This window comes from Anabrus simplex, chromosome 2 (assembly GCF_040414725.1).
Source record: "Anabrus simplex isolate iqAnaSimp1 chromosome 2, ASM4041472v1, whole genome shotgun sequence".
Lineage (NCBI taxonomy): Eukaryota > Metazoa > Arthropoda > Insecta > Orthoptera > Tettigoniidae > Anabrus > Anabrus simplex.
Window position 1 is genome coordinate 805616096 of NC_090266.1, and position 12206 is coordinate 805628301.

The following is a 12206-nucleotide window of genomic DNA, read 5'->3' on the forward strand; positions in this document are numbered from 1 at the left end:
AATAATAATAATGTTATTTGCTTTACGTCCCACTAACTACTGTTTTACGGTTTTTGGAGACGCCTAGGTGCTGGAATTTAGTCCCGCAAGAGTTCTTTTATGTGCCAGTAAATCTACCGACACGAGGCTGACGTATTTGAGCACCTTCAAATACCACCGGACTGAGCCAGGATCGAACCTGCCAAGTTGGGGTCAGCACGCCAGCGCCTCAACCGTCTGAGCCACTCAGCCCGGCCCGGACGAAACTATCTTTACATCAGTCTGTTTTCAGACCAACTTTGCTTTACGGGAGCGAAAGCTGGGTGGATTCAGGATATCTTATTCATAACTTAGAAGTAAAACACGTGAAAGTAGAGAGAATGATTGCCGGTACAAACAGGTGAGAACACTGAACTCAGTGTATGAAGCTGTACGCATAAACCGGCTTCAGTGGTGGGGTCATGTGAGGCGAATGGAGGATGATAGGTTACCTTGGAGAATAATGGACTCTGTTATGGAGGGTAAGAGAAGTAGAGGGAGACCAAGACAATGATGGTTAGACTCAGTTTCTAATGATTTAAAGATAAGAGGTATACAACTAAATGTGGCCACAGCACTAGTTGCAAATAGAGGATTGTGGGGCAACATTTAGTAAATTCACAGAGACTTGCAGACTGAACGGTGAAAGGCATAACGGTTTATAATGTTGATGTATGTATGTATGTATGTTACATTATACCATTAAAATCTGACTGTGTACTCAAAGTGACCAAGCATACCAACACACATATTTTAGTTAATAATAAATATAAAAAGTCGCTTAAGACCTCATGTTCTTGCTTGTTGTTTTAAGGGGCCTAACAGACCTCAGGTTCCTTGGAACAAAGTGAGATGTAGTAGTAGTAGTAGTAGTAGTAGTGCCGGCTGAGTTGGTCGTGCAGTTAGGGGCACGCAGCTGTGAGCTTGCATCTGGGAGATAGTGAGTTTGAGCCCCACTGTCGGCAGCCCTGAAGATGGTTTTCCGTGGTTTCCCATTTTCACACCAGGCAAATTCTGGGGCTGTACCTTAATTAAGGCCACGGCAGCTTCCTTCCCACTCCTAACCCTTTCCTATCCCATCATCGCTATAAGAGCTATCTGTGTCAGTGCGACGTAAAGCAAGTTGTAAAAAAGTAGTAGTAGTAGTAGTAGTAGTATTCATCGTAGTGAAGATTAAATAAACACTAAAATGAAAATTTGTAAACTTCTAATGCATTACATTCTCTTCAAATGCCCAATTTCGAAGTCTATTCCACGAATAGGTAATAAACTTTCTCTACAGTTCCAGCACCCTGATCAAAGGAACAACTCTCACTTTATTTTCACCTTCAAATTCGTTTTGTAATGGAACAATGTTGTTCAGATATTAGTTTAGTTAAAACCCAAAATATATTCAAATGAACACATTTAAAATGTTCATAATATTCACAAAAGCACAAGAAAACTATAACTTGCATGCATTTACACCAAAGATTGTTCAAAGGATTTAAAAAAAATGTCATGTACCATCAGTTGGTCCTTATGTTGAGTAATGACCATGCAAGTTACTTTCCTATTTATCTGAGTGAAGATACTTAATTTCATGGAAAGGCTCTGCATGTTAGTAATCTAAGATTAGTTGAATTTTAAGGTCTTGTAATTTCTTTGGCACTGACAAGTATTAAACTATTCCTACACACTACCCATATGTCATAACACATTTATTTCCTGGGTTGTATTATTCTTTGATAAATACTTCCCATGTACTCCCTCAACAAAATATTGTAATTACGAGAAAAATCGAATACAGAGAGAGATGAATACAGGCTACAGGGATTATTACACGTGCTTGCTCTGAGTAGAAATTTTTATGAACAAATTTGTGACTGAGAAACATTGTAGAACACTAAATTAATTGAAATATATCACAGGCCACGAATTTGTAGTAAGACATAAAGATATGTACCCTAGCAAATATCATCTCTCTGAATATTCCAGAGAGACCCAATAATACCCATCTGATAACTTACACCAAATCAAAATTGGAATGTGAAACACTGAGGTCATTTCTGATGCAAATTTCTCACCCTTATCCCTGTTTTGAAACAGTCATTTGAAGAAGAACATTATGTACAGCTTTATACAATGGCATTACTGTACTTATAATGATCATATAGCAATATAAAATGATGCAAAATTATCTGCAGCAAGCAACATATTGCACAGGAACAACTCACAAATTGTACATACACGTAGCACAAAAATACCGAGAATGACAACTCAGGAATGAAACTATTTCTGCTCTGGAAGTAAAGGGATATTAAGTTACAACATATTATAATACCTCTCCATTGGTAATTCCTGAAAATAATTCTTCATTAAAAACAAGGACATACCTCAGAATGGAGTGAGCAGAATTATACTACTATTTTAACTGAGTTAACACTACTTCAATGATAAATAAAAATAAATATTTAAAAATGTGAATACTTAGTAATAATGAGCATTTATCAGGCCTGCGAGAAATTTTCAATATCTATACTTGACAGTTTCTTTTACCTCTTATGGCATAAGCGTTTCCAAATCCAGATGGATAAATTTTCATGTTTCACTTTTAAGAAGGCCTAAAACACACATATTTCCCATAAAGCTATTTTAAATGAAGTTATTATGGAACTTAGGATAGCCAGCAAATGCTATGTACAATATTACAATTTATAAAAAAGTGAATATGAAAAATACATTTTTCTTCCTTTTATCTTGGACCTGTATCATTTACATGGCCTACATCTGAAAGCAAATTTTCCATATACATTTTCCCATATTACTCTCAGATCATCTTCCTATTCATATCGCTTAGGAGTTCAGAAAGGGAAAAATGACAGTAGCTTTTTATTACTGTTTAAGATTTTGCAGCATGGGACTTGATTTGACTATGTCAATGATTCAAAATAATATCAATATACAAAGAAACATCCACACTCTTAAGTTGACTAATAGTCAGGTAAATTTGCAGATAATTTCTCTCTTAGCTAAAACACAGTACTGACATCAAAGTTAAAGGAGGATATATCAATATTATTTTATACCATTCCATTATACCATACTCAGAAGAGTTATTTATCACTTGAACGCTCCTCTGTTGGCAGTCATATGGAGCACATTCTGAATATTTTGGACAATGCGTCTCCTGAATTCACTTCCCTCACTATTCCAGTCAACCACTCTTCAATGTATAATAGATCATTCGTTGTGGCTGGGTCACGACTTTTGAATTCACTCCCAGCTGCTGTCAGGAACTCACAGTCAATATCAAAATTTAAGACTGCATGTAAAGATTACCGGTTGAATACTGGTACCACTGATTGTTTTGTGTGTATGATGACGAATGATAGGTTGTGTGTGTGAGATTGTAGTAATTATTATTATTATTATTATTATTATTATTATTATGTAAATGTACATAATATTTAGCTTCATACTCATGTACATAGATCACTTTTTATAGTCATACTTATATTTCCATTTACCGTATTCCATATTGAGTTCTCTTTACACATTGTTTATATTTTTCGGTTTGTATCTTTCATTTTGATTTTGTCTCTTTCTTTTTACTTTTATGCTCCAGATTTCTTTTTTTTCTTTTATTCTATTTTATTTGTTTAACTCTGCTTTCTTTCTTCATATATATGCTGTCCAAATCTGTAATGTTTAGCTTATCTTATCTTTGAGTTTATAATAGAATAGTACATTTCTTTTATATGTGTATTATCTGTAAATTATGTGGTTAAGTGTAAGAGAGGGCCACGATCCCTAACTTCACCACTGCTAAAGTCATAAATAGATAAATAAATAAATGCATTTGCTCTTTACTTGGACATATTTCTTTCAAAGCATTTCCCTTCTGAACTATACTGTATATTTACCCCCTTAGCCCCACTTCTTTATACAGGGTTGGAGATGATGTGAGGTGAGATTACACGTCATGTTTTTACAGCCAGATGCCCTTTCTGATGCCAACCTCAACTGAGGAGCTAATGAAGATGAAATGAATGATTATATCAATGAAATTGTGTGAGGAGGTGGAAGGAATCAGCTGTGGCCTCTGAACAGGAACTGTGCCAACGTATGTCTGGAACTGCAAATGGGAAACCACAGAATACCATTCTCAGGATAGCCAACAGTTTCGAACCCATGAATCTCCTGAATGCAGAGCTTGGCTCCGTAGTCGTAGTGTGTAAGACGTGCAGCCACTACGCTCGGTCCCTTCTAAACTATATGTTTTCCAGTAATCTGATATCCTATCCACATTTCCTGGTAAGTATACACAATAACCTGAATTAAATCTGACAATGTTCTGCAACTGCATTACCAACTGCTACCTCCCCCTTCCAAAATCAATTTACTATCCAAAATACTATTTCTTAATTTCTACTTTTCTCTTCAAAATTTGAAAATACAACAGACTAACATTAACTTGTTAAACTGATACTCCCTTTTACTTCAAGAGCAAGGAATTAATAGTTCCAATTCCTATACATGGGAAGCTTCCTTCCTGCATGTTAAAGTGAAGCAGCTAAGATTTAATATATAGCTATTCAGTCTTAGCATTGCAGTGCCAATACAATGCCTTACAGGCACTGAAACTACTTGCTACAAAACCCTGCATTTCTTAGAAGGTTCTAATATTCTCCATGCAAAATATGTGGTATCATTCAGTTTTGGATAATGTCTCGTTACTCCTAAAATTACAGGTAAGTGAGCATTTTCTTATACTGGAATGCAGAATACTTTAATGTATTTCTCACAGTCATTATTAGAAGAGAAAAATATATAGAATTAAAAAATAAAGGAGATTCGCAACGACAGAGATTCATAATCAAGTGGATCTTACGCCATCCACTAGTAATTAATCAGTCCATTACAACTGAGACTGAATCAACCTCAACTTCACATTTGCACATTTAACACTTTACAAAGCAGTTGCAAGAAATATCTTCATTAAGCACAGTACATGTATTTCCAATTCATGATGAGATAACGTATGTACCAATTCAATCAAAAATAGAGTTGCTTCATAACAATTTTCTCTTCAAGACTGAACCACAGGCGATACTGCTAATGACAGACACTATGTTCCATCATTTTGTTCTCCTAATGCACGATCACAAGATTTGCGCTTCCCTCTCTTGGTTGTAATGGGGAAAAGCCTACGGGCTGAAGAGCGTACAAATGCAGAAACTTTCTCACGGCGTGACGACGACGAAGACTTCGACGACGCCACACCCTGTTCTCACTCTGTTTCTGGGTAGTCATTTTTACCCCTGTGAAGGCGTTCAGGGTGTGAATAAGCTAACTGTGAAAAGTCCCGCACAACATCATTAAATGTATCATCACCCGTTGAACCCAATTCTGATGCCTTGATCTGCTCATTCAGCATCGCCAATCTCAACCTGCAACATGCAAGAAATTATCACGACCACACTCCATAGCAAAAATGATTAGAAAGACAAAAGAGAAGAAATCATGAATAATGGAAATTATGTCCAAACAAAAGAAAGAGCATGCAGTGCTATAACAGTGCGAGGGAGCAACAAAGGTGATACAAGCCAATCAAAATAAAATTGTCAAGGGACAGAAAAGGAAAAATTCTGATGATGAAAACATCAAGGTAGTTTAAAAGATAAAGGCACTGGCATGAAGTTAAATGACAGTTAAAGGATAGTTAAAGGAACAATGAGAGAATGCAAATCAGCAGTAGTACAATATAGAAAAGTACTTCTTCAATTTGACTACGCTTCTTTAACTCTCAACTTTTTTTAAAAAACAGATCTCCCACCCATTACGCATGTTTTGTTACACTGATCATTTCTATTGATAACCTTGGGTTCAGCACACTGGTCCCTAAGTGTTGCTTATTATTCAAGCAATTATGAAGAAGATCCACTTCAGATTCAGACATGAATATTTTTAAGAAATAATGTGATACAAAATTCTTTTAGCCATTTCAATTTTTTAAAATTGATTTTAATGTGTGTATATATGTGTTTTAGATATCCTTGTACCCTAATATAAGGAACCACAGTGTCAATATTATTAAGCGTTTTAACAGCATAGTTTACATAAATTGGATAAGGACCTCACACCAATGTTTGTTTTAGGATTGAATAAGGCTGATGATGCCCAGTAAAAGAGGGGCGAAACATGTACCTTATAATTTGGTAGTTTCTATGCTCATTTTGAGAATAATCACTTTCATATTGTCAAAGCCAAGGATAAGATTGAGACAGGTCAATGAAAGTAATGAACTAGCTCTAGTCTATACCAGAAGACACAGTGCACTGAAAACACTAGGTCCAGCCAGCAATGGCATATGAAATAAGTATCGTGAAGTAATATCAGAAGTATAATTCAACTGCAACTGACACCTTGAGAATGACAGTGGTGCAAGCCATTATTAAGTTCTCTGTCCGATAATTTTGTGCTGATTCCAGATTTCACTCTTCCTGTAAATGAATCCGAATTCTTTCCTGCAAAAAATATTAAGTGCAGTTACGACTGCATTTTGAAACTTCTTTAGTTTTGATTCTAGTTAGTGATTTTTGTCGGGCTAAGTGGCTCAGACAGTTGAGGCACTTGCCTTCTGAACCCAACTTGGCAGGTTCGATCCTGCCTCAGTTCAGTGATATTTGAAGGTCTCAAATACGTCGGTCCCATGTCGGTAGATTTACAAGCACGTAAAAGAACTCCTGTGGGACAAAATCCCGGCATCTCTGCATCTCCAATAACCATAAAAGTAGTTAGTGGGACATAAAACTAATAACATTATTATTATTAAAACATTTTGAAGTACACCAAACTTAACATCCAGGACATAAAAAGAAAAACCTCTTGTAAAATTACAACTTCGAACATCAAATGGTTTTGGAGGGATGAATAATTCTGTTTCCGGAGCTAATCTCATTTAATCTCTTAGGGGTGGAATGTCTTAAAATATTTCCTATTTCACATCTACGATTTAAAAATGCACTGAGGAGGAGAGTAGAAATGGGGAGAGAGGAAGGAAGAAACATGGAAAAAGAAAAAAGACTTAACATGGGGAGAAGTGGAGGTAGCACTGGACAAGACAAAAGAAGGGAAAGCCCCAGGTTTAGATGAAGTGAGTATTGAGATGGTGAAGGCAGCAGGAGCAGTAGGGAAACAGTGGCTTTATCGTGTGTTGAAAGTAGTAGGGAAGGGGAGGAAGACCCCTGAAGACTGGAAGTTCTTCAAGAACGGGAATAGCAAAGATTTTAAGAACTATAGGGAATAACATTGATATGTCACTGTGCAAAGGTGTTTGAGAAGAGTGATATACAGGATGTACTATGTACCTATTCTGACGTATGCAGCAGAAACTTGGGTAATGATAAGAATACTAATAAATAATGATATTTGCTTTATATCCCACTAACTACTTTTACGGTTTTCAGAGACGCCGAGGTGCCGGAATTTTGTCCCACAGGAGTTCTTTTACGTGCCAGTAAATCTACCGACACGAGGCTGACGTATTTGAGCACCTTCAAATACCACCGGACTGAGCCAGGATCGAACCTGCCAAGTTGGGACCAGAAGGCCAGCGCCTCAACCGTCTGAGCCACTCAGCCCGGCTAATGATAAGAATAATAATGATAAGAAATGAAAATGTTAGAGATATAGTAAAAGATGAGCCACTGCAGAACAGGATAGAGGCATCTAGACTTAGATGGTATGGACACATGAAGAGAATGACAGAGGAAAGTATACCGAGAAGGATGCATGAAACTGAGATAACAGGAAAACAACTGAGAGGAAGACCAAGAGACAAGTGGATAAAAGGAGTGGAAAAGTGTGTACCGAGGAGAAGTGGAGAGGACTGGGCAAGAGTGACGAGGAAGAAGCAGTGCGAAGACAAGAGGAGATGGAGAGGCTTATGTCCATTATTTTTAATAATAAGGTTATTGACTTTATGTCCCACTAACTACTTTTACGGTTTTCGGAGGTGCGAGGTGCCGGAATTTAGTCCCGCAGGAGTTATTTACTGACATGAGGCTGACATATTTGAGCACCAGGATCGAACCTGCCAAGCTGGGGTCAGAAGGCCAGCGCATCAACCGTCCGAGTCACTCAGCCCAGCTAACCTTTTTTCACGCTAGGTAAATGCTGGGTCTGTACTTTAATTAAGGCCATGATGGTTCCCTTCCTGATTCTAGCCATTTTCTATCCCATTGTCGTCGTAAGACCTATCTGGGGCGACATAAAGCAAAGTGAAAAAAAACTTCTGTTATTTAACATGTATAATATCGTTTGAAATAGTGTGCTCTATTGTGGTATTATTTTATTCACTTTCGGGTATGAAATTCACGGCATTAAATCCATCAAAAATGAAAATATCCCTTGATGATTGCTCCTTGCTCACTATTAGCACTAGCAACTCACAGCACTAGCCAATGCGGTAACTCACCGAAGTCCATTAGAGCGCTCTGAACCTCATGACATGCACGTTCCCCATACCTACCTAAAACAATAGCTTAAATATTTTGTTTTTTTTTTCTATTTTTTATAACTGTTAAATTCTTTAGTCTGCTGAAACTAATTTTGATTACTAAATGTATAAACTACCTCAAAATTGTACAAGAAAAAGAAAAACTTAATTTTTCAAGTATAATACTGTTACCATTTGTTTCTTTCTCAGGTAGTTTATAAATTTATTACTCAAAATTAGTTTTGGCAGACCGAAGAACCTAACAGTTAAAAATTAACTGAGTCAAAAATAAGAAGAGATGACGTCATCTATTATCAAAGAAAAAAGTGTTTTTTCCTTAAATTACAGAAAATCTGACCCCTTTGTTCTTCTTCTGCCGCTTTTCCCACATCTGTAGGTTCACGGGTGCGAACTGTGGCGCACATGTTGATTTGTCCCTGTTTTAAGGTTGGGTGCCCTTCCTGACGCCAACCCTATCACTATTGCGTGTTTCTGTAGTGGTTGGTAGTGTAGTGCATTGTCTGAATATGAAAATGAAAGTGTTGGGACAAACACAAACACCCAGTCCCCGAGCCAGAAGAATTAATTACACGCAACTAAATTCCCCCACCTGGCCAGGAATCAAATCCAGGACCCTCTGAACTGAAGGCCTCAATGCTGACCATTCAGCCAGTGAGTCGGACACAGAAAATTTAATAAAATACTAAATATCCAAAAAATACGCTTTTGAGGGATTCCTCCTTATTCCATTAAGCTCTTCGCATGTTTGTTTTGAACACAGAGACCGAAGTCACGTTGAAAAACAGTCTGGTAACTTATAAAATTAAACAATTATATAGGTGCGTGTGTGTGTGTGTGTGTGTGTGTGCGCGCGCGCGCGTGTGTGTGTGTGTACAGAACTCCTATGATTTTTTTGTTATTTATAAAATGCAATGTTTATATACTGTATATTCTGTAGGAATGGAACGCTAACCAACAGACTGGCTCTGAACAATGTGCAGTTCTAATTATGTGTAACAAAATAGTCAGCTTTCAGTTCCTATCCTATACGTTCATTTAGGTCTTTGTTCCTAACAATAATACCAGTAACTATACAGTTTACAACGTCATTTATGTATTCGACCAAAACTACCGAACCATAGTTCTGACAGAGCACAACTCTATCTACACCCCATGAACTGAAGTGGTCAGGAGTTGCCTGATATCCTGCATTATAATATATGGCTTGGGGAAAGAGTAGCATACGTGAACACGAATGGGAAAGGAGCCCTGTGAACTTTCTTTTTGGTATTTATTTTACATAGCAGTAACAAAGACTTATCTTATGGTGATCATGGGATAGGAAAGGGCTAGGACTAGGGCCTTAATTAAGGTTTCGCTTCAGCAGTTGTCTGGTGTGAAAATGGGAAATCAACAGTGGGGTTTGCTATTTGCTTTACGTCGTACCAACACAGATAGGTCTTATGGCGACAATGGGATAGGAAAGGCCTAGGAGTAGGAAGGAAGCGGCCATGGCCTTAATTAATGTCCTGGCGTGAAAATGGGAAACCACGGAAAACTATCTTCAGGGCTGCCGACAGTGGAGTTCGAACACACTATCTCCCGGATGCAAGCTCACAGCTGCACGATCCTAACCCCACGGCCCAGTGGAGTTTGAACGGCCAACCTCCCAAATGCAAGCTCACTGATAAGTGATCAAAACCGCAGAGCAAACTTCCTGGGAACAGTGAAAAGACAAAGGAAACCAAACTCAGGATAGTATACCAGAGTCAGAATTCAAAACTTGGACTACAATATACTGTAGTACAGCTTTACAGTCATGAAATGGGAGATTAAAAATATAGAAAATTTTTTTAAAAAAAGATAAAGGAGGTGCTAAACTACTTCATACAGGAAAACAAAGAATATTCACTTAAAACAAGACATCTTATCAGACAAATTCATGGACCATGACATTAAGTATTTAACTTCTAGACTTACAAAGTAACAATGTCGGCATTGGCTTCACGGATGGCAATTTCAAGTGGTTCAGTATTGCCAGAATCCTTCAAGTGCTGATTTGCTCTGTGTTTCAGCAGCAAGCAAACCTGAGCAGTATGACCTGTTGGCAAATGAATTAAAAACTGATTAATGTGAAAGAAATATATTCACAAGGTGATTCCAAACTATGGTAAGGTGTGTTTTAAATTCCTAATTAAGGAGCTAATGGGTAGAATCAAAAAGGACCAACTTAAAAGACAAAAAGTAATTTATTTTAACTTAATGACTTTTGTGATCCACAAAAATCATTTTAAACACAAATACTGCATTAGTATTGTAATCAATCAGTTACCACTGATCTGCATTTGGGGCTGTTGCCCAGGTAGCAATTCCACAATTGTTATTTACCTAGTCTGTACTTAACACGTTAACGTCAATGCGTACATTTGCTTTCTTCGTGGTTGACTGCGGAAATGTGATATACATATTTCAGGTTGTTGTGGGCTTTGTCTGTGCATAATTTCCTTCGTAGATGATAATCAAAGACGTAATTTATGTTCAAAGTTATTATTTTTATGTCTCCCTATTGGGGTGACATATGGTTACTAGGATGGCAATGCAACAGAGAAAGTGCGCGTCACCCTCACAGGGGTGACGACATTTTTACCTTTGTTGTTGTGGAACACTGTGCTCTGTGTTGTGAACTGTTGGTTTACGTTCCTTTCAATGAGTTCCTTGTAATTACAGTTTTGTGACAAGAACTGAATTCATGTTATATGTATTTCTGTGTCAAGTAAGCCATGATTACCGATAGAAAGATGGAAGAAGAACTTGAAAAAGGGTTTGAGTGCTGAATCAAGTGATGTTGACATTTTGGATTTGCCGTGTGATGCCACCTATGCAGAGTCGGAATTGGACAGTAGTTTGTGTAGTGAGGACACTAGCAAAGAATCCGGTGCTGCATCGTGCGATGATTCAACCATATCACCAGCCAGTGACAATTACTGGGGAACATTCTCAGGTTTGCAGAAACATTTTTTATTCACACGTAGCCCCAGTTTAAAATTTCCTCTGAGTGCTAAATCTCAACCAGTTGATTTATATCATGCTATAGTTAATGACGATATCATCAATATGAGGTGCACGAAACCAATGAAAATGCAAAGAATGTGTTAATGTGTTGCAAGGGAAACGAGTAGGCGGAGTAGATTCACTCAGTGGACTGATATCAATTGTGCTGACATGAAAAAGGTCTTAGGCTTATTGATGTGGATGGGCTTAGCACGGTTCCCCAAACTGCAAACTTATTGGTCAAGAAAGAACAGACTGTATAAAAACTATGTTGGGGGTCATGTAATGAACTGGGACAAGTTCTTACTGATTTTCTGTTTCTAGCATTTCAACAGTGAAGCAAACCAAGGTCATGACAGGTTGTATAAAATCGCACCTCTTGTTCTAAAGCTCAATAAGAATTTCAAAGGACTAAATGAGCCAAAGGAAACATTAGTCATTGACGAATCTATGATCCCCTTCAGGGGAAGACTAATATTTCGCCAGTTTATTCCAAATAAGGCTCATAAATACGAGGTGAAGGTATTCAAACTATGTGATAAAGACAGCTATACCTACACCACAAAAGTGTACTGCAGCAAAGGGACAAATGTTCACCCTGGACTATCACATGCTACAGCTGTTGTGATGGAACTTATGGATCCTTATTTAGACA

The 12206-nt window shown here is 37.6% G+C and overlaps 1 protein-coding gene across 1 annotated transcript in view; it reads right to left on the bottom strand.

Annotated features, from left to right (window-relative positions):
• Positions 1-2673: 2673 nt before the first annotated feature.
• The window catches only part of CenB1A (Centaurin beta 1A), a 316525-nt gene continuing 306992 nt past the window's right edge, over positions 2674-12206 (bottom strand). Inside the window, exons 14-15 of the mRNA XM_067141489.2 lie at positions 10481-10601; positions 2674-5450 (exon numbers count right to left, since the gene is read on the bottom strand). Of these exons, the coding sequence (XP_066997590.2) occupies positions 5291-5450; positions 10481-10601 (281 nt within the window). The 3' untranslated portion in view covers positions 2674-5290. The remainder of the gene's footprint in view (positions 5451-10480; positions 10602-12206) is intronic.